The following is a 22500-nucleotide window of genomic DNA, read 5'->3' on the forward strand; positions in this document are numbered from 1 at the left end:
TTTCTACATAAGGTCATGTTGTGTGACATTTCTTTCACCTTTCACAAACTGATAGGTGAACTTTGTTGCGAGTGATGTCAGATACTAGTTACTTCTTTTGATTATTTGTATCGTTAAAATATAACTGTGTCGAAATCTGTGTATTTCTCTTTTATCTCAAAATGTGAGAAATGTACACTAAAACTCACGAACAAAATTACAAAATATAGATTCATTAAGTTTTCGATGTTATTCATATAGCGAGAAAGATATCTATTGTATTATTCACGTACTTTTAAGTATGAAAGCTGCTCTGCATAAATTAAATGACAGAATGCTAAACAAAAATGTAGACTGAAGAATTTTCTGATTTTCCTCACTTAAAAAATACAAAGCAAAGGTGTACTTATTCTCGTACCTCTCGTATATTCTGTAGTGTAAGAGTTGTACTAAGTAAAAATACATAAGTAGTGTGCAGTAAAAATGTAGATTCCATAATTTTCTGATGTCCCTCACTTTTTCAATGTTTCAAGGATTTGCCTGACTTCCTGAACATGATGATGCGCCATGCGAGTTTCCACTTGGCAGTAAATGCACTCTAATCAACCACTGATGAAAACGTCTGATGAAAACGTGCCAGGAAAAAAGGTACTCTCACTTAAGTGCTATGCCTGACTAGCTAACGCGAGACAGGTGCCGCCACTTCATTACCTGGCGGGGCTCAATACCAGCAGATGAAGGCGTATTAGTGTTAACATTAGTGTCGTGAGGGTACAAGTAGTAGTAGTAGTAGTTGTTGTAGTAGTAGTAGTCGAGTAAATTGATCAGAACAAAATGAAAAAGTACGTGTATGTAGTATAATAACTATGTGTCGTGAAAGTAGTAGTACTATTAAAAGTAATGATAGAAATAGTAGTATAAAAGCATTAATATTTTTACTTGCTCTACAAATTTATCAAAATAAGTCGAGGAAATAAAAAAACCTTAAGAAAATAAAACGTAACGATATATAAAGCATCAGAACATGAAGAAAATACATCGCTACTTTCCTCTTATCGTCATTCTTACTACCATCGTTCTTTCGCGTTTCTCCTCTTGCTTTTCCTCTTCCAACATGAATCTTCTGCCATTAATACACTAACTTCTACTGCCTTTCTCCCCTCATCTTGATCGTCCTCTTCACACTGCTCCTCCTGTACTATCGTGTATCCCCATCTAATAATTGATATAGAATAGTTAACCAAACAATCTAATGGGGGCCTCAAGGTTTGTTGTTGTTCGGTCTCTCTTTACATTCCTTCCTCCTCCTCCTCCTCCTCCTCCTCCTCCTCCTCCTCCTCCTCCTCCTCCTCCTCCTCCTCCTCCTCCTCCTCCCTGTCACCCTTCAACACCACGCTATCCACTGCACACTGCATCTCGCAAAGCTCTCCTCAAAATTTGCGAAATGTATATACCAGGTTAATGTGGAGCTTTTTTTTTTTTCGTACTAATCTTGTGCGACTTCTCTTGTTACCAAATCCAGTGAGGAAAAGAGAAAAAACTGTCTGTGTGTGTGTGTGTGTGTGTGTGTGTGTGTGTGTGTGTGTGTGTGTGTGTGTGTGTGTGTGTTGAAAATGGTGCGGCAGTGGCGGAGTTCAAAAGCGTAATGGGATGGTGATGGAAAATGTGCGAGTGTGAAAGAGTGAGAGAGAGAGAGAGAGAGAGAGAGAGAGAGAGAGAGAGAGAGAGAGAGAGAGAGAGAGAGAGAGAGAGTGAGTATACGTGGTGATCTGGTTTGCTTACACGGGATTAGTTGGTACAGTCTTTTTTTTATTTTCTTTTTGTGTTTTTTTTTTATTTTTTATTTATTTTTTTTTGTCGTCCCCAGATACCTATTTAAAAAAAAATAGTGTTCAGCTGCTTTTTCATGTATGTATTTACCAGGAATTAATTTTTCATTTTTGTTTCCTTTTTTTTATTTTTTTTTTTTATTTATTTATTTATTTAATTTTTTTTTTTGGTATGGTAGTCAGCGTGTTTGGCGATGAAATATTAAAAAGCAAGTGTCACGGAAAAATTATTCTTTCCCGTTGTTGATTCCGCGTTACTTTCTTTATAAACTCTAAAAACAAAATACACACAAAAACAAAAAAATATTCCGAATACATTATACTCTTACGCAATAAACAACTTTTTGCTTTGGAAACTTTGGACACAAATATTGAAAAGCACTCTAGCAGCTACACCTTTTTTTACTTTGTGGGGAGAAAGGGGAGAGAGAGGAAAGTAAAAGGAGAGAGAGAGTACACTTTATAACCACACACACACACACACACACACACACACACACACACACACACACACACGAGACTTACTCTTATGCATGTCGGCCTCCGTGAGTGTAAGAAGCGGCAGGACGGCTGGTCTGGAGTTGCCGTGCCCATTGTAAGCCATCACCACGGCCTCATACTGCCTCCCTGGTCCCAGTAGCTTGACCACGAAGCCTGGGTCGTCCGAGGTCACGTTGTACAGCACCTGCCCAGTATCCGCCACCCTAACCTGTCCGTGAGAGGCGAGAGGTGGTGTTAGGTGATGAGAGGTGATATAAGACGTTGTGAGAGATGAGAAATGAGGACTGGGGAGGAGAATGAGGTGGAAATAGTCGATGATTAAATGTAATGTAAGATATGAGAGACGAGGACTGTGGGAGGAGGATGAAATAATAGGTGATGATAGAAGAGGGTGTGAAAATTGAGGTTATATGCAGAGGATGAGGATGTGATAACAGGAGATGATAGAAGAAGAGGGAAATGAAGGTTGAGGACTGGAGTTATTAATACATTGAAGAGAATGGGATGACGAGGAGTGATACAAGAAAAAGGCTGTGAGAAATAAGGAATGAAGAATGTACGTAGCTTAAAAGAATATCATGAGAAAGTGGAAGAAAATGCAATGGAAGGAAAATAGCTAAGAAGACAAGGACTAAAAGGACGAGGAAGTAGTGGTCATGATGAAAGATGATGAGGACAACATAGGTGAGGTGGAAATACAGTCGAGGGCGATCAAAGAGAATGGTACATAAAAGAAGCAGGAAGATGTGAAAGAGGAGGAAGGGGAACACAATGCAAGAACAAACAGTAACAGATCTTCAGGTCCTTACAAAGCTGCATACGAAGACAAGAGGACGAGAAAGAGAAGGAAAAAGGAGAAAGGAGGAGAAAAAAATTAAAAGGCGAATAAGGAAAGATGAACAATAATAAAGAAGAAAGAAATAAAGAGGAAGAGATGGAGGAGCAGGAAGAGGAGAAAGAAAAAAAACTCAAAAGACGAATAACAATATAAGAAGAAAGAACAAAAATAAAGAAGAAAGAGGAAGAGGAGAAGAGGTAGGGGTAGGAGCAGGAGGAGGAGGACGAGGAACACACAGCTCAAGCAGATAGCAACAAAAGGTCAGTGAGCCGATAACAAGGTTGTTATTCACCGCGTTACGCGCAGCCCACAAGCGAGGCCTGCAAAGGAGGTCAGGGAGGGAGAGTGAGAAATAAAAAGCGAAACACACGACGTAGGAAGAAGACGAGAGAAGAGAAGAGAGAAAAGCATGACGTAAAAGTTTATTAAAGAAGAGGCGGGAAAAAGGAAGTTTATTTAGAAGAAAACGCGTAGAAATTATTATACAAGAGGAAGGTAGACGAGAGAAGAAAAAAGAGAAGAAACAACGTGAAGCCAGAAAAGAGAAGAGGAAGAACAAAACTTATGGTGAAGAAAATATGTAGAAATTGTTACGATTGTTGAATTATAGAGGAAAGAATGTAAGAAATAGAAAAGAAGCACAAGAGGTAGGGAGAAGACGAGAGAAGAAAGAGAAGAGAAGAGAAGAAAGAGAAAAAGAAATTCAAAGTAAAACTTACCAAAGAGAAGAGCAAGAAAAAAAAATATAGAAAAGAAAAAACGTAAAAATCATTATAATTATTAAAATGAAGATGAAAGTAGGAGCTAAGAAGGAAGAAGATAGAGAAAAAGAGAAGAAAAGAGAGGAAAGTATGATATAAAATATAAGAAAAGGAAAAGATGAATAAAAAAGTTTAAGGAGAAGAAAAGACGTTGGAATCATTATAATTGTTGAAATTAAGAGGAAAAAGCAAAGAAGTAACAAAGAAACACGAGAAAAGTAAAAGACGATCGAAGAGATAAGAGAAGAGACACGACGTAAACCTTATGAAAGAGAAGAGAAAAAAAGAACGAAATAAAATTGAGAAGGAAAGACGCAGAAATCATTATATATTTTTTAATGAAGAGGAAAGAAGAAAAAAATAAATGAGAAAATACATAGCATTGTTTCATAATAGCTAAAATGCAGGAAAGAAAGAAGAAACAGGAGGAAAAGTAGAAGACATATAGGGGAAATAGACGTATAAATTATATGTAATTGTTGAAATGAAGAGGAAAAGAAGAAACGGAGGAAAAAAAAGGAGAGAATTATAGAGAAAAATAAGTCGAAATGCTCCATAATTGTTGGAATGAAGAGGGTCGCGCGGTGGGTAATGATGACGGAGGAGGTGGTGGTGGTGGTGGTTGAGGTAGAGGTGGTGGTAGTGGTGATGGTGGTCGTGGTCGTGGTAAGCTGGAATTACTCACACATCACCGCCTCAGCGTGACTCAACACCGACGGTCCTTGTGTTAAAATTAGGGTCACTTTTCACATCCAGACACCGTGTTCGCACCTTCGCCTTGTGTTCAATTCCTCGCCTCTCTATTTTTGAACGTGGTTTTTCTCTCCCTCCCTCTGTTCCGTTTGTAGCACTTTTTAAATCAAGGTACAGGGTTCTAAGCTATACTTTTATTTTTTTTGTTTTGTTTTTGTTTTCTAATTGTATTGCAGATTTTTTTTTTATACTAACAGTACAATATAGACTTTCATATAACATTAGTATCTGTATGAATTGTGTTATGTATTGCAATTACTTTTTTTTATACTAATTTTTTTTACTTTAAATTTCTCACATGTAAACATTTCCTGCTGACCTTGAAATCGCAGTCCTTTCTTACATTTAATTAAACGACGTGTTTTTGTTATATAATTTCACAATCGCACATGTTAAAAAATATAGCAGACAGAGTGTACAAAATACAGGGAGCTTGTGACCCGATGCTTTGTATGACATTATCACGCAATACATCTTTGCAAATTTCTATATTACGCGCAAAACCATTACTGGGTTCCTTATCGAGAAAACTATTAATACTTTTTTATAGGGGGAGGACGAGGAAGGGAGGACGGGCAAGGATACATAAATGGTAGAAAAAAAAAAGATCATAATTTGTCGCTTCCCTTAAAAAAAAAAAAAAAAAAAAAGATAAACAGGGTAAAAATATGTAGAGAAAAAAAATTGTAGCATTATTCGTGAACTGTGAAAAAAAAACTCTATATATAAAGTACCACATAAATCACATGACCTAGAACTGGAAAAAAAAAAATAAATAAATAAATAAATAAAAAAAAAAAGTTACATTTTACCACAGGCTTTTACGAGTACTAATTCAAGTCGATTTTCCTCCACAGCCAGGAAGAGAACACGCCATAATGTCTTGCTTGAGAGGAGAATTATTATGCCTGCCACTTTTTTATAGCAATTGATCTCGGTGTAATAATACAGCGAGTCTTGCATTGCCTGATGTTCTCTGCGACGTTATATTTCGGTCTCTTTGGCGTGACTCCAAGGTTAAGGGGGGACTGAAGTAGTAATGTGCGGCAGGGGAATAAGTGCGATTTTTAACGATACCTCACTGTTTCTTTTTCTTGGTAGTACTAGTATTTGTTGTAGTGACGCCAGTGGTGCTACTGGTGGTGGTGGTGGTAGTAGTAGTGGTAGTAATAGCGCCACAAGTAGTAGTAGTAATTGAGATGGGGGTTTATGGTAGTCGTATTATTATTTTAGTAATAATAGTACGTAGTAGTAGTTGTAGTAGTATTAGGAGGAGGGGGAGGAGGAGGAGGAGGAGGAATAATAATAATAAAAGTAATAATAGTAGTAGTAGTAGTGGTGATAGCAATATTAGTAGTATGTAATAGTAGTAGTAGTAATAGTAGTAGTAGTAGTAGTAGTAGTAGTAGTAGTAGTAGTAGTAGTAGTAGTAGTAGCAGTAATTGTAATAGTAGTGGTAAGTGTAGTGACTAGCAGCAGCAGCAGTAGTAGTAGTAGTAGTAATAGTAATAGTAGTAGTAGTAGTAGTAGTAGTAGTAGTAGATTTTTGTTGCCCTTGGCCGGTGTCCCTCCTACATAAAAAAAAAAAGTAGTAATAGTAGCAGAAGCAGTAGTAATAGCAGCAGCAGCAGCAGCAGCAGCAGTAGTAGTATTAGTAGTAGTAGTAGTAGTAGTAGTAGGGGTACTAGTAGTAGTAGTAGTAGTAGTAGTAGTAGTAGTAGTAGTAGTAGTAGTAGTAGTAGTAAAAGCATCAGCAGTGGCAGCAGTTGACGTTGATGATGCTCCAGTTCTTGCTGCCTCTAAATTATTAAACCTTTTCATTTCATACAGTATTTTCCCACGCCTGCTTGTTATTACGAGAATTACACTGAAACACTAACCTACTTTTTTCACCACTTGCGTTTTTCATTGTTTGCCATAAATCTCTCCAGAGGTCAAGAGGTCAAGGTCACACAAATGCAGTGACCTGTCCACGTTTAGTTAATTTCACGGGAATGTTAATTTTAAAAGTTTCGTCTTGTTTCTGTTAGTTTGTTCCTATATGGTTATTTGATTTGGTGCTAATTTGCAGTATTTCTCTCTCGGCCCCTCAGTCAGTCCACCTTTCTGTCCGTTAGTCTGTTTATTTGTGTATTGCTATTTCTCATTGCTCGCTGGCTCTCTCTCTCTCTCTCTCTCTCTCTCTCTCTCTCTCTCTCTCTCTCTCTCTCTCTCTCTCTCTCTCTCTCTCTCTCTCTCTCTCTCTCTCTCTCTCTCTCTCTCTCTCTCTCTCTCTCTCTCTCTCTCTCTCTCTCCCCCAAGATCATGTTTCTGAGACATAAAAAGCTACAACTCTAATTAAAACTGTCTTTTTTCTCGTCTTTGTTTTCTTCTAAACATGAAAATTCTCCACGAGGAGGAAAAAATGGCTCAGTCTCCAGATTGCATTTTCCCATAGGAATGTTCAGTTTCAAAAAGATTCATAGCTCAGGAAATTAAATTCCCTTCTCCTCAACCTTGCATTTGAACGAAAACTTGTGGAGATTTCTTTATAGCATCGATAAAGTGGCGGAGAGTTCTGGTAGTAAGAGAGGAAAGGAGAGGAGGAGGAGATGAGGTAGTGGAGAGGAAGGGAAGAGTAGTAGTAGCAGTAGGTAGGAGATGAAGAGGGCGAGGGAGGAGATGGAGGAGGAAGGTTAAAACTTGCAGAGAGTTTAAAGTTTCCTCCCTTGTAAGTTTCAATGGGAGAGAATTATCGATGTTATATATATGTTGCAGCTACGGCGAGGCGAGGGAAGGGAGCAGACATTTATGGAGTATTGTTATTTTGTGCCGAGGTGATGCTATGAATATTTGAGTCTGTTTACATGTTCTATGAGAGCTTTGCTTTGCATGGAAGTGTGTGGCGCTTGGGGAGGCGAGGTGAGTTGGCGTGTCTGTCTGTCTGTGTATTTGACTGTTTGTCTGCTTGTCTGTCTGTATGTTGAGTGGTTAATGGTATATTTTCCTATGAATGCTTGCTTTCACAGTTATGTGGATGTATTTTATATAATTCGTAACATTCTAAACGCCAACTATGTGCCAATAATGAAGTTCTTTAGATGAATATTTTTTTAATGATACCAAATATTCACTGTCTTTGTAATGAATGGCTAGGAAGTGACATTTTTTAACAATTTCTTGCCATTAAATTCGGGTGGATGTGTTTTATATACCTAACATTCTAAACATACACCAGATTTTCAACTTCTTTTACGTGAACATCCTTAATAAGCTTCACTTTTCACATTGTAATGGCTCGGTTAAACAAAAAAACATATTTCTCTACGAATACTTGTGCTTAATAATTTCGAACATTCTAAACGCCAAACATACAGAAATTTCAGACTCCCTTTACGTGAACATCCTTCCGTAATAATCTTCAACTTTTCACCAGCGCTGGCCGGTGTCCCTCGCGTGCCAAGCAAACGGGACAGGAAAAGGGCGGAACTCACCTGGTGAAGGAAGCTTTGGGGAAGACCTCCGTTGAAGCCAGGCGAGCAGCTGACCTCGGCCGTGTGTGAAGTCACGTTGAACACAGAGCAGTTGGTGACCCTTTCTGGTGGCCCTGGACACGAGGAGAGAGTGAATGTGAGAGTTAAGAGAGAGAGAGAGAGAGAGAGAGAGAGAGAGAGAGAGAGAGAGAGAGAGAGAGAGAGAGAGAGAGAGAGAGAGAGAGAGAGAGAGAGAGAGAGAGAGAGAGAGAGAGAGAGAGAGAGAGAGAGAGAGAGAGAGAGGGTAGCGAGTCATAAGCCAAGAGTGTGAAATTGTTTTGATGGAAGGAAGGAGGGATACAGTAGAATGGATAATAAGAATAGTGTTGGTTAACGGGTAGAGAGAGAGAGAGAGAGAGAGAGAGAGAGAGAGAGAGAGAGAGAGAGAGAGAGAGAGAGAGAGAGAGAGAGAGAGAGAGAGGGAATGGATTGAGGATAAGGGTTGTTACTTTTATGAGAGCGAAGTACTTTTAACGGTGCGCCAGTGTAAATATTAGCAGCAAAGATTTTATATGTGATGCACGTGCTGGAGGGAGGAGCGTTACCCTGAAATGTTAGTGGATGATATTATTATTATACATATTTGTCGCATAATTCAGCCCGGCACTCAGGTGTTGATGAAGTTAATTGTGAAGCGGGTATAAAAGTTGATGTGATTTACGGCGGAACACAGGCGAGATGAGAGAGCGAGTGACTAAAGATGCGCGGCGGGAAGTACGAGTAGATGATTTTGTCGCATTATTCATGATGAGCTAAAAAGGGAAAAAAAAAAAAAAAAAAAATGTGCTGCTAAACCTAAAAAAAGAAAATAAATAAACTATTATGGTTAGCAAAATAAATGATGAAAAAAGAATATTAATGTAGTAAGGTAAGAAAAAAATAAAGGATTATAATTTGTACTGCAGAACCTAGAAAAAAGTACTGCGCATAGAAAAAAAAACTAAAAAGTAATATTAGTATGGTAAGAAAAGAGAGCGTTTAACAAAATAAAGAAAAAAAGAAGTAGCAGAAGCGATAGCAGGCTTATGATAGTGTGAACGCTGCTACAATAAACCATCGCAAAAGATTTACACAACACAGAGAGATAAGACGCTAAGCCTCCAGGGATCACGGCAATAAAACTAAACACACACATACAAACACAGGGCTCCACGAACACAAGCATTTGAATACACACACACACACACACACACACACACACGCACACACACACGACGCGGAACTGAACTGCACCGCGATGTGGATGATGTAGCAGGGCGAGGAGGAGGAGGAGGAGGATGTGCACCTGGGGTAAGGGATGCAAAGGAGAGTCAAAATGGGTCGGCGAATGCATAAAAGTAGGTTGGGTATTGCTTGGCGAAACAGGAGCGAGGAGGAGGAAGAGCGAGCGGGAGCGGGTGTGTTGGAAGAGGAGCAGGAAAGTGTGAAAACATAATAGCAGGCTGGCTTTTGTGAGGTGCTAGAGGAGCGTGAGGTAGGAAAAGGAATTAGGGGGAGTTGAGAATGCAAAATAACAGGCTATGTAGTGTAGTAGTGTATAGTGCAGTGAGGTGCTGGTCTTAAGGAGAGTGCAAAGGAAAGCTCCAAAGTACACGAGTATTTTAGATATCAATTTAGTACCTGCAGTAACAAGGGTGAAGGTGCATGGTTCCCGCTGTGTCCCCACCGTGTTGTTGGCGTAGCAGGACAGTGTACCGTAGTCCCGCACCGTGCTGGGCTTGTACTGTAGCACGCTGGTGAGGCCCGATGTGGTGTACCTTTATAGGAGGTGAAGTACAAGGATTAGTATTAGCGGTGATAGTAATGGCAGTAGTGGTTGTGACGGTAATGATGATATGAGGGTGGGAGAGAGTGATGGGATGGAACAGGACAAGATGAAGGAGAAGGAGGAGGAAGATGACAAGGTAGGAAATGGTATAAAAGAAAAGAATGCAGAGAAGGATGGGATACGAAAAGTGTAAAATGGAGGGCGATGTTGATAAGAGGAGGATAAAAATAACAAAGTATACGATGAAAATATTGAAACAAGTGGATTACCTGATGAACTTGGGAAAGAAAATGGAATCAAGGAGGGAAAGCAGAAGGAAAGTTTGTAGAAAAAGGGAGATTTCTTGACTTAAAAGTGAAAATTAATCCTTAACTGGTAGTGATGATGATGGCGATGATGATGATGACTGTGGTAATAATGACAGTGTTTGCTACATATTCCCAACATTGTACAGAAGAATAGATATAGTTATGCGTTTCAACAATAGCAGAAAAATAAAGTAAATGGCGATTGCTTAAATTGGAAGTCGTTAGATGAGATCAGATGGAGAAGAATGAGATGAAACAAGCGATGCAATGAACAACAAGAGGCAAGAGAATAAAAGAGGCGAACAGGTAACAAAAGTGAAGGGATATATGCGATTCCATTATTTGCATCAACACGGAAGGGGAACAACAAATCTCTCTCTCTCTCTCTCTCTCTCTCTCTCTCTCTCTCTCTCTCTCTCTCTCTCTCTCTCTCTCTCTCTCTCTCTCTCTCTGCCCTACTTTTTTCCTCCATTCTCTTCCTCTTCCTCCTGCTCTTTCTCATTCTCCTCACCTTCACTCTGTCTCCATGTCTCCATTTCCCTCCATTCATTCTCTTTGCTCTCTCTCCATGCCGACAATCTCACTTCTTCCTTACAAATTCTCTTCTTATTTCCTGTCATTTTTCTGAAGCTTTTTTTTTTCCCATTCAAAATTTGTCTTTCCTCTCAACATAACTTACTTCTTCCACTCCAAACTTGTTCATCTTCCTGTTTATTTTAACCTTTCAAACTTTTCCAAGTCCATTTGTATCACAGTTCATCTTTCTCCCATTCGCCTATACTCTCAACTTGCCTTTATTTATCTTATCTGTAACTCTCTCTCTCTCTCTCTCTCTCTCTCTCTCTCTCTCTCTCTCTCTCTCTCTCTCTCTCTCTCTCTCTCTCTCTCTCTCTCTCTCTCTCTCTGCTCTTCCCTTTGTTATTGTTATTCATAGGATTCTGCAACTTTTCCCCCTCTTGTGTTGCTATCTTATGCTATCACTGTGTTGGAATATGCAAGATTTTTACCAAGAATAATTCCTTCGAGGGGAATAAGACTTTGGAAATGGGATACACGTATGTTGGTGTTAGCGTTATTATGATTATTTCGTCACCGCCACTACCAGTCCCGTTTCTCCTTTCTGGAACTCAAACGGCAGGATATTGTAATCAGCTTTTGTAGTGTGTGTGTGTGTGTGTGTGTGTGTGTGTGTGTGTGTGTGTGTGTGTGTGTGTGTGTGTGTGTGTGTGTGTGTGTGTGTGTGTGTGTGTGTGTGTGTGTGTGTGTGTGTGTGTGTGTGTGTGTGTGTCTCAATTTGCTAGTTGCTTTAATGTGCTTACCTGTACGTGACGTTATATATGTGCATGTATGAGCATGTATGTATGCTTATGTGTGCGCGTGTGTATATGTGTACAGATACATGTATGTGCACCTCACCACACTATAATGAATATGTAATTTTTATTAATTTCAACAATTCTTTTGCTTCTTTTATGCATATATGTGTGATATATATGAATACTCATTATTATGTTGGCCAGTTTTATGTAAATGTGTACGAATGATGCGCATAAGGAGTCTATATTAATCAAAGTGTCCTTTCCTGCTTACGTTTAAAAATTAATGAAACTCTTCTGTATTGATAATTCATGTAATTTAATACTAGCCAGTTATTCAGTCTAAAATATTATTAACTATTTTATGATGCTATTCATTCTCATAGTTGATATTTATAAGTTATAAAAAAACTAGAATCATAACAATCTCTCCGTCTCGATGTTTCTAAGTAAGTCAAAATCATTTCGCCAGCATCCACCTTACGGTCACGAGTTATTGTAAGTCATTTCCTCGGCATCCACTTCCCGCCTCGCTTCGTGTACAATATAGGCGAGTTAATAAGACGAGCGGGCTGTTTGGGGCTCATCAGGGGACCCTAATTACCCTCGTTACCTGCAGCAAGTGTCCATGGCAGGCTGCTGATCCTTCGTGACTTAATCTACTGATTTTACGATACTGGAGGTGAAGATGGTGGTGGTAGTGTTAGTAGTGGTGGTAGTGGTGGTAATAGTAATAGTAGTGGTAGTTGTTATTGTTGTTGTTGTTGTTGGTGGTGGTGGTGGTGGTGGTGGTGGTGTAATTCTAGCGTCGTTCTTAGATTTCTGTATGTTTTATTATTATTATTATTATTATTATTATTGTTATTTAGAGCTGGTGATTATGAAAATTAGACGAAGTGGGATAAACATATGGTCATTCTCATTTTGAACTCTCTCTCTCTCTCTCTCTCTCTCTCTCTCTCTCTCTCTCTCTCTCTCTCTCTCTCTCTCTCTCTCTCTCTCTCTCTCTCTCTCTCTCTCTCTCTCTCTCTCTCTCTCTCTCTCTCTCTCTCTCTCTCTCCCTTCAGCACCATACACAACACTTAAACGGAAACCAAATAACAGAACTCACATATCCTTGTCAATGGGGCGACTTCTGGAGTGTCTGGCGGCATTGCTGAAGCTCCACATAAAAGTCACGTTAGGGGGGTCGGCCTCCACACGGCATGTCACGTTGGTCACCTGCCCAAGCGCCGCGCCAACGACCCCGGGTGTGAGGACGCAGCGAGGCGAGTCTGCGAGCAAGGAAAGGAGCGACATTGAAAGTAGGAACTGGGTGGAGAATAGAACTGGACGGAGGGCAGGGACGGACAGGGTTGGCTGTAATGTGACACTATTGGGTTAGGTTTGGTGCGTGGCGTGTGTGGTGCGACGGGAGAGGCCGGACAGGGTGTGCTGGGTGTGAGGCTCTGGCTGTTGCTGTGCGGTGGATAAAAGGTAAGGTGAGGTGAGGTGAGATGAGGCGAGTTTTAAGGTAATGTTGGTGAGCAAGTGGGTGCTGTTGGTGGGGAGAATTAAAGGAAAGGTTTTGTGTTTAGATTTGATGCAAGGGGAAGATGTAAATAAGGGTTGTAAATGGAAGGAGAGGATGGAGGTTATTAGTATGGTGTAAGTTTGCAAGAGGGTTGTTGGGGAAACAAAATGGAAAGTTTTGTGGGGATTTGATTGAAGGGGAGAAAAAATGAGAAATTATGAATGATTTTCTTGTAATGTTAAGGTCTGGTGAGCGTTGGCAAGAGGGCAGGTTGTTATAAGAGGGAAACGAAAATTAAAGTTTTGTTGGGATGTGATTAAATGAGAAGTGGGAGTTCAGAAAGATTTGAAGTGGAAAGAGGGAATTAACGTGTATATGAGAATACGAAGACAAAACAATTTAGAAAGAAAGCAAAATTAATGGTATTGAAAACGACTATAGAATTTGTACGTATGATAAAATTCTGCTGATCTGTATCCACTCTTCCAGTACTGTTTTATCCACTTCTTTCCTTGCAATCATCTCGTATGTAGAAACTTCTCCCGGCAAAGTTTTAATTCCTTCCCTGTACCGTGCATTTTTTCCCATTGCTACTGTTATTACGAGTATTCATTCCGCACTGTTTATGTTACTGCTTCTGCAACAACAGCAGCTGCTTCTTCTTTTGCAATTATTACTGTTCCTCTTGTCGTTGCTGCTGGTGATGGTGTTACTACTACTACTACTACTACTACTACTACTACTACTACTACTACTACTACTACTACTACTACTACTATTTACCACCACCACCGCCACTAATCACTGCTACAATTCTACCACATACACACAGACACAGACACCCACACACACACTCAGCCTTTCCTACTAAACAGTCTGTAATAGGTGCCCACATTTCCGCTAATCCAATCGTATCAATTTCCTGAACAATCTCCTTCCCTGGCGTCATAATTGCATCAGTGAGGGAGTGTTGTGGCCGCACCAACTTCCCCTCCGTCCTTCCTCTGCCGCCTTCCACTCCCCCTGTTCCCTGCCTCTCCCTCTCCCTTAATCCTGATTTCGCCTCTCCTTTCCTCACCACCTCCACCAGACTCCCACCCTGCTTCCTGACCTCTCTCTCTCTCTCTCTCTCTCTCTCTCTCTCTCTCTCTCTCTCTCTCTCTCTCTCTCTCTCTCTCTCTCTCTCTCTCTCTCTCTCTCTCTCTCTCTCCCTTGTTCTTACTGCTATTTAACCTCCTGTCTGTTTTATCCATGTGATCTTTACTCCATCTCTCTTCCACTTTTTATATTCTTTCTCCTCGTCATTGCCTCTAATCTTCCTATTATCTCTGTGTCTCCATTCTTCCCTCTTTGTACTCACTATATCTCCTCTCTGTTTTATTCCTCCTGTATCCTTAACTCCACCTTTCCTTTATCTATTTTTTTTATCTTCCTTCTGCCCGTCATTTACTTCATACTTCTAATACTCCTATCATCTCCCAGTCTTTTGATTCTCCCGTCCTTATGCATACTGTTATCTTATCTTCCATCTGTCATATACTCTGTAATCTTAGTATCCCTCATCATTATGTACCTCTTATCAGTTCTAGTCTTCCTATTATATCACTGCCTTCCTATCTCCTCTCTCTCTCTCTCTCTCTCATCTCATCTTCCTTTCTACGTGCTATCACTCCGTCAGCAGCACCCCACTTTCCCCGAACACCCCGTCTGTCTCTCCCTTAGGTTATGCCGTGTACTGCGTCTCTCCCTTCACACTGATCTCCTCTCGTCTCTCCCTCTCCCTTGTCGGTCCTCAATATACCTGCGCCACCTACACGCCATCATCCTCAGATCCCTATCATCTTGCAGAGAAACGAGTAAGGGGACGTAAGAGAGAGAGAGAGAGAGAGAGAGAGAGAGAGAGAGAGAGAGAGAGAGAGAGAGAGAGAGAGAGAGAGAGAGAGAGAGAGAGAGGCAGGCTGTTAGTGAGGTGTGTCTGTTGTTATGGGTCCTATCATTATTTTTTTATTTGTTATTACTACTACTACTACTACTACTACCAGAAGCACTATTCTCATCCTCCTCCTCCGTCATCTTTTTCTCCCCATCATTATCCACGTCATTACGAAGTGCACAAACATCATTCTCTCATACCCAAGTCCTGTTTTTCAAGGTAATTCTCTCTCTCTCTCTCTCTCTCTCTCTCTCTCTCTCTCTCTCTCTCTCTCTCTCTCTCTCTCTCTCTCTCTCTCTCTCTCTCTCTCTCTCTCTCTCTCTCTCTCTCTCTCTCTCTCTCTCTCCTTCCCTCCAGCACCTCCGCCTCCTGTCTTCTCCACGAAAGAGGAAAAAGCGTGGAGACTGTTCTTTGTGGAAGCGGATATGAGCCACAGTCTTCATTACCGCCAAGTTTCCTCCCTCCCTCCACTCCCTCCACCTCCTCCAGTCCCTCCACTTGCTCCCTTCCGTCACTCTTTCCTCCCCTCATGCATCACACTACACTCAGAGACATACACACGCACGTTCTCTCTCTCTCTCTCTCTCTCTCTCTCTCTCTCTCTCTCTCTCTCTCTCTCTCTCTCTCTCTCTCTCTCTGTTTTTTTATTCCCTTTGCTTGTTTATCAACTTAATTTGTTTTATTTATCGTTTGTTTCCTTTTTTCTCACTCTGTCCTTCCCTCCTTTTCTTTTTTCTTTTTCTTTTCTCCTTCCTCCTTCTTTCCTACCTTTCTTCCTCAACTGTATCTTATATCCTCCTCCTCCTCCTCCTCCTCCTCCTTTACCTCATACCTCCTTGCCCCATTTCTCAGCCTTGGTTTCCTCTAGTTCATGCCTCCTTCCTCCTTTCTTCAATGTCTTTCTCTCTCTCTTTCTTCCACCTCCTCTCCTTCCACCTCTTCCTCCTCCTCTCCTTCCTCCTTTCCTCTTGCGCGTCAAGGGCGGAGGAGCAGAATTAAGAGAGGGAGGAGATGGGGCAGGAAGGAATGCAAGGAGCAGGAGAGGGAGGAAATTTCAAAGAGAAACATAATAGCATAAAGCTTGACAAAAAAAGAGCATCAGCAGACACGAAGGAAATGGAGAAAAATAAATGAAATCGAGTAATGAGGATAAAAATTCAGGAAATGAAAAGGTGCAACGAGAATTAAGAGGGGGGAGGAGGGGGAGAGGTAGGAGGAGGAGAGTCAAGGAGAGGTAGAGAAAAGGACAAGAAGTTAGCTGGTTTTTATTCTTATACCACACTCTTGAGGTCTTCAGGAAAAAATCGTAACTCACTTGAAAACATTTGACGTTTAGCTTCTTTATCTACATACATGTCCGTAAAGAAATAAATGCTTGGAACTAGATAATGCACGCTGCTCAGGAAGCTACGTGCAGTTTATTCCCATTTATTGTGTAATGTGTCGAGAGTGTATTTTGGGCTTCAGAGTGACACGTAATCACAATACATAAATCAGGGCATCATATCGCGGCTCTGGTCGGGACGGGAGGAGTAGGAAGCCGTCGCTTAGACATGCCAAGGGAAGGCAAGACGCAACTTATTGGTCCCCACTCTAAACATGTTATTTACTCAATATGTAGTCAAACGTCTCGTCGTTGTCCATCATGCCCCACCTTTCCTCCGTCGTGGATGTCTGCATATATTCAACCTGTTCCTGAGAATGGTTTTTCAAACTACCGATCTTGTCTCCGTAAATCTTTTGAATCTATCCTCAACAGGAAGATTCTGAAGGACTGGTCAGGTCACAAGCTTCTTTCTGACCGTCAATATGGTTTCTGTAAAGGATGATCTACTTGGCGAGCTTCCCTCTTCAATTTTGTTTTGCTTATTCTTGGTGCTAATGCTGGGAAGAGCTTGGAAATTCCTGAATCTTGTTTTTTTTTCTTCTTACTGTCACTATGTTTGGGATTATAGGCTTCGGATAGGTTGTAAGATTCATGTGTGAGTGTTCTCTCACTCAAGTGCCTTTTCATGGTTCATGAAAGCAATATGTTTTGTGGGATAAGGCTCAGAAACACTCACCGCTGTGTTTTCGACGTTTGCTGCTTCACATGTTTGAAATTTAGCAGCCGTGTCACAAACCAGCGCTGTTGCAGATGGATAGCATTGCAAATGGTAATTCAAGTGGAGGTCTTTGCGATCCGGGCAGACAATAATTCACTGGACATTGTTAAGAAATACACAGATATATCTTTCCTTCATAGGTAGAAATATCATGATGTTCACAGCAACAGTTCAACACTGTCTGGGATGTGACTACCAAATGTAAAGCTTTTAGCTACTGCCACATAAGTCTATCAGCTTCTTGCGGCTTGTCTTATGTTCTTACCTTTTTGTATGTGTAGCGTAAAAAAGGTGTGTGTGAGGTGAGGATGGACCTCCATTCATTGCTGTCACTCAGGAATGAGATTATCACTCTGCTTCTTCGCAGTACACATTTTTTTCTAGGTACGATTCACAATATTTATGTTGGAACTTTATTGTGTCCTTTATTCGTCCTTCCTCTCGCGGTTAAGTACTTTGTGGTCTGGTGTGACAGCAGCTAAATGCAACGCGTTGATGTTGACGTATTTTTTATTATTTTTTTTATTTTATTATTTATTTTCATTTTATCTGTGTGCTTTCAGACATTTTAAACTAGAGAACCTCTTTTTATTTTATGAGTACCTGACGTCTACCACTCTTGATGAAGAGCAGAACCCATCTCCTCCCCAAAGACCAGCCAACATTGGCCTGCGCGCATAACGAGGATACGCTGGTGTGCGCCGCGTCAGCCTCTTGTTGTGCTGTAAACAAAGCAGTCACGGCCACAATATCGCACTAACCTGTAACTCACCGGAACACACTGCGTGGCCATAATAACAGGACACATGACTCCCGCGCGGCAAAATATGAACACCTTCAGCCAGCACATAAACCTTCACTCGTCCCTATGCAGCAACAGCAGCAGCAGCAACAGCACCAACAGCAGCATAACATGCGCCCGTGCTTTGGGGTGGAGGTAAGTCCGGCAGTGTTCAGCAAATCTGTCACGTCTGAGCATCCTGTGTCCCTTCCAATTCCAATCAAAATGCTTTGCTTTTTATTGAGTTATTTATAGACTTGTGACGTTTCAAGGTTACGTGCGCCCCCCCCCCCCTCCAGACACTGTGAGGACACCGGCACTCTGCCAACACTGTCATTTCCTTCCTGACAACACCACTGTTTCTGATTACCACAGACGCAGTGTTATAGCAAAGTTCTCTTGTTTATAATATAGATTCGTCTCATATTCTCGTAGTATATGATGGCGAAACCTCATTAAAGTTTCCCCTCCCAAAAATGTACATATGCATTGAAACCTAATGGCAGCAACTCGGAAAAAAAATATGAAAAAAATATCGGAAACACTTTCTTTTTGTTGACATGTAAAAATATAATTGAAAAGAAAAAATGATGATAATAATATTGACAATAATGATAATGATAACTAATGATGATGATGATGAGGAGGAGGAGGAGGACAAGGACAAGGACAAAATGGGGAGCGGGAAGACATTAATGAAGAAGAGGAGTGGAAGAGTGTAGAAGAAAGGAAGAGAGTGAAGAATAAAAAGAAGGGAGGAAGTAATGTATCAGATAAGGGCGTTAATACGCAATGTAAATACGTGAACAAGAGGGTAGTACTGGTGGTGGTGGTGGCGGTGGCGGTGCAGGGGAAGAAGTGATAAAAGAAGCAAAAAATACCCATCAAAACACCAGTGATAAGAGTTACACAAAGAACAACGATGATAAATAAAGAAGAGCAACGAAAAGAAGGAAAGGGAAGAGGAAGAAAAATAACAAATGACAAAGGGTACGAGAGAGAGAGAGAGAGAGAGAGAGAGAGAGAGAGAGAGAGAGAGAGAGAGAGAGAGAGAGAGAGAGAGAGAGAGAGAGAGAGAGAGAGATAATAAATAAGAAGAAAATATATCAAAAAGAAAGCAACAAAATCACAAGATATAATATCAGAGAGAGAGAGAGAGAGAGAGAGAGAGAGAGAGAGAGAGAGAGAGAGAGAGAGAGAGAGAGAGATTGGGGATAAGGCACTGAGCTGAAAGATGAGAGGTCTTAAAAATAAAACGACAGATGGAGAAGGCAAATTGGAGATAAAAAAAAAAGAAGAAAGGGGAACAGAAGAAGAAAGTCGGAGGAAGAGGTGAAAGGAAAGGAAAGAAAAGAAGAGGGGGATAAAAGCATAAGAAACCATAGAAATAAGCCCAGAAAAAATGCAAAAGGAAGAAGGAACAGGAGAAGAGAAGGGAATGATAGAAAAGGAAGAAGAATAGGAGAAAGAAAATATAAGAGACGATGGAAAGAGAAAGAGAAACGGACAATAGGAAAGAACGCTATGAGGAGGAAGAAAAAAATAAAAAAAGAAACAGAGAAAAAGGATCGAAGGAAAGAAGATAAAGAACGGGAAAGAAGAAGGTGGAAGAGGATGAAGAGGAAGAGGAGGCTGGTAAGAAAGGAAATGGCTGCAGTAACAACAAATAAAGGTTGACCAATGCAGTAAACACAGGACTTAGGAGCCTCGTCACGATCCCCAACGAAGGCGGGAAGACCAAGTTTGCAGCGAGAGGGAAGTTAAGACTCCTCGCGGGGGATTGAAAAAGTGTTGGAAACTGGAAATTAGAAAACGACGGAAAGCAATTGTGTCACGGATCATGGATGAGAAGGAAGGAGCCACAGAAGGACAAGACGGGGAGTGGAAACGGAGAAGACCGGAAAGGGGAAGGAGATGGTGAGGACAGCAGAGTTGTATTAGCTGTGATAGTAAAGGTGATAGGGGAGTTTGAAGATTTAGCAGTAAGAGGAGTAGGAGAAGGATTAGGAAAAGTAGGAGGAAGAGGAGGATGAGAAATACAAGGAAATGCAAAGGAAGATCAGACAACAATAGACTTCGAGGTTCTTAATAGAGGAGTAGAAGGAAAAGAAGAGGTACTAATAATAATAGAATTGCACGAATACTAATGAAGATCACAAAAAGCATAAGAAGGAGATTAAATGGAGTGCTTTTAATGAACATAGCAGTATTATAGAAAATAACCTCCCTTTAATAAGAGGAAAAATACAGTAATCGGAGGCAATGAACGCGAATCTAGAAGAACACGTAAAAGAGCAAAATAGAATAGTGATTAAACAAGATGCGTGCAGTAAACATAGTGTAAGAAAAAATAATATCTATAAATAATGGCAAAGATGTAATAATCAGATAGAACATAACTGCAACAAATAAAAAAACAAACAGACCGACTGATATGAAAAAAAAAAAACATAAAAACCTAGGAAAGTAAGATAAACTGCAAAGAAAAACTTAGATCTACACATGGCAGCTTCTATTAAAACCACACCTGCAAATACCTCCCTATCATCGCTACCCTTAAACTCATCTAATATGCAGTAGAAGGCAGACTTGGAAGAGCGCATAAAGAGTGTAGCAAAAGGACTGACTGACTGATAAGCAAAAACACAGTGCGGATATAACTAGTGGATGGTTACCAGGCCAATTGCGGAGAGACGGGGTTGAAAAGGTCACGGGTATAACTCATCAGATAAAGGCACATTGGCGAGGCTCAGAGGGAGTTGTGGGAGGCCTTTGTTCGGCGTGGCCTTGTAATGGCTAATGATGATCCCTGTATCTATAATTCTCTCTCTCTCTCTCTCTCTCTCTCTCTCTCTCTCTCTCTCTCTCTCTCTCTCTCTCTCTCTCTCTCTCTCTCTCTCTCTCTCTCACTGATATCAGAGAGAGAGAGAGAGAGAGAGAGAGAGAGCAGGTTCCTTACTCAGAAATTCGGCAGAACATCTGTACAAAGTAAGTATAGCCTTACTGTGTACAGGTTTATCCGATGCTGCGTATATAACATTTTTCCCTCAATTTTCCTTTTTCTTTTCCTCTTCCTTCTCCTTCTCCTCCTCCTCCTTTGTACACTCCTTCGCAAGGGAGAGAAATGGCGGTGAAGAGCCCAGCTGTTGATCTTATTTACTATCTTTCACCGGAGGAACGAAGGGAACGTAATAAATCTGTGCCGGCAAAGACCCACACGAGTCCTCAGTGAATCCAGGAAAACTAGGAACATTCAGTCCCTTCAGGCGGCGCGCGGTTCAAGCTTGGGATAGACGATTTTTGTCCACATACCACAAATAACCTCAATAGATACATGTTGATTAAGGTTTCTCTCTCTCTCTCTCTCTCTCTCTCTCTCTCTCTCTCTCTCTCTCTCTCTCTCTCTCTCTCTCTCTCTCTCTCTCTCTCTCTCTCTCTCTTGCTTGAGTTATGGTACCGGGCACTTGTTATCTCTGTGTCTTCCTTATAGTCTCTGTTTGTTGGCCATTATTGGAGTGTTTTTTATTAATTAAATTGTTCGCGTTCCTTGTGTGTATTTTCAGTGTTTTAATAAAAGCGGCTTGGAAAGAAAATAGATACATTACTTCTATAAGCTGAGTAGTTGGTAATTGATTATTGGGAGCCAGATGCGATAACAACAGTAATTTGGATGTGGATAGAGATTAATATTTAAATCAAACTATTGCAATAAAACCTTCGTCGTGATCCATCATCGTCACATCGAACAGTCGCCGCGGGACGCATTCCCCGCCACACTCCAGCACTTCACTCCCCGAGGCTCCAATGAAAGAGCCTCCGCGCGGGCATGAATCCTCGTTATAAACAAACCACTCGCGGGAGGATCGATCACCTTGCTCTGCCCGCGAGTCTTGGAAGCCTCCTTTGAATCTCCCACTCAGGATCGTCTCTCGTTGGCAGGAGCACAGATCCATCAAAACATTTCACCCCCGGGAAGTGTGTCATGCTGAAGGTGACGTTCGCTGTGTGCATCAGGGGCTTGAGTCAGTTACCAAAGACAGGCGCTGAGTTGGCACACGCTCCTGGCTAGTAGACTCCAGTGATACTCTCTGATTCTGTGAGGACACTTGTTGCTTAATGCATAATAATCCTATTTCTCTCGTTGTTCCTTTGTGTTTGTCTCAAAGGCGCAACATAACTAGGAAATACAAAGGATTATTAGAAAGGATAATAAACAGCAACAGACAATGGCGTGGAGACACTGCTCCTTACTGTCTTGTCCAAATGAAAAAAAAATTGTGGCTTTACTTGTGCTTACCGAGTCCTGTACATTTTGGATTTAGGTGTATCAAAAGACTGCATCACAAGAACCAGTGTTATAAAGCACTACGTAGCTGCTAAGTTACATAATGCGAAACTAAGAATTCGTCTCGTCCACGCCGCACACATGAACATAATGAGCATCTCGCCTATTTCCACTTAACTCTATCATTGGTTTCCGTGAATCTGAACAACAAAGAGATGACTTTGAACTGAAATGAGCAGGAAATGAGTGGGCGTCCTGCCTGACATACGTGCTTGTGTTATGTCTGTAAAGGACAGACACACCCAGACACCCACCCAC

The 22500-nt window shown here is 41.0% G+C and overlaps 1 protein-coding gene and 1 long non-coding RNA gene across 4 annotated transcripts in view; one reads left to right on the top strand and one right to left on the bottom strand.

Moving 5' to 3' along the window:
• LOC135093166 (uncharacterized) overlaps positions 1–8218 on the top strand; it is a 92058-nt gene extending 83840 nt beyond the window's left edge. Inside the window, exon 5 of the long non-coding RNA XR_010263239.1 lies at positions 8077–8218. This is a non-coding gene — a long non-coding RNA (uncharacterized LOC135093166). The remainder of the gene's footprint in view (positions 1–8076) is intronic.
• LOC135093165 (nephrin-like) overlaps positions 1–22500 on the bottom strand; it is a 55638-nt gene that overhangs the window by 13691 nt on the left and 19447 nt on the right. For all 3 annotated transcript variants that reach the window (XM_063992096.1, XM_063992095.1, XM_063992094.1), the window contains exons 9-12: positions 12677–12839; positions 9794–9930; positions 8135–8247; positions 2334–2517 (exon numbers count right to left, since the gene is read on the bottom strand). In XM_063992096.1, the coding sequence (XP_063848166.1) occupies positions 2334–2517; positions 8135–8247; positions 9794–9930; positions 12677–12839 (597 nt within the window). The remainder of the gene's footprint in view (positions 1–2333; positions 2518–8134; positions 8248–9793; positions 9931–12676; positions 12840–22500) is intronic.

Source organism: Scylla paramamosain, chromosome 42 (genome assembly GCF_035594125.1).
Source record: "Scylla paramamosain isolate STU-SP2022 chromosome 42, ASM3559412v1, whole genome shotgun sequence".
In the NCBI taxonomy this organism is placed as follows: domain Eukaryota; kingdom Metazoa; phylum Arthropoda; class Malacostraca; order Decapoda; family Portunidae; genus Scylla; species Scylla paramamosain.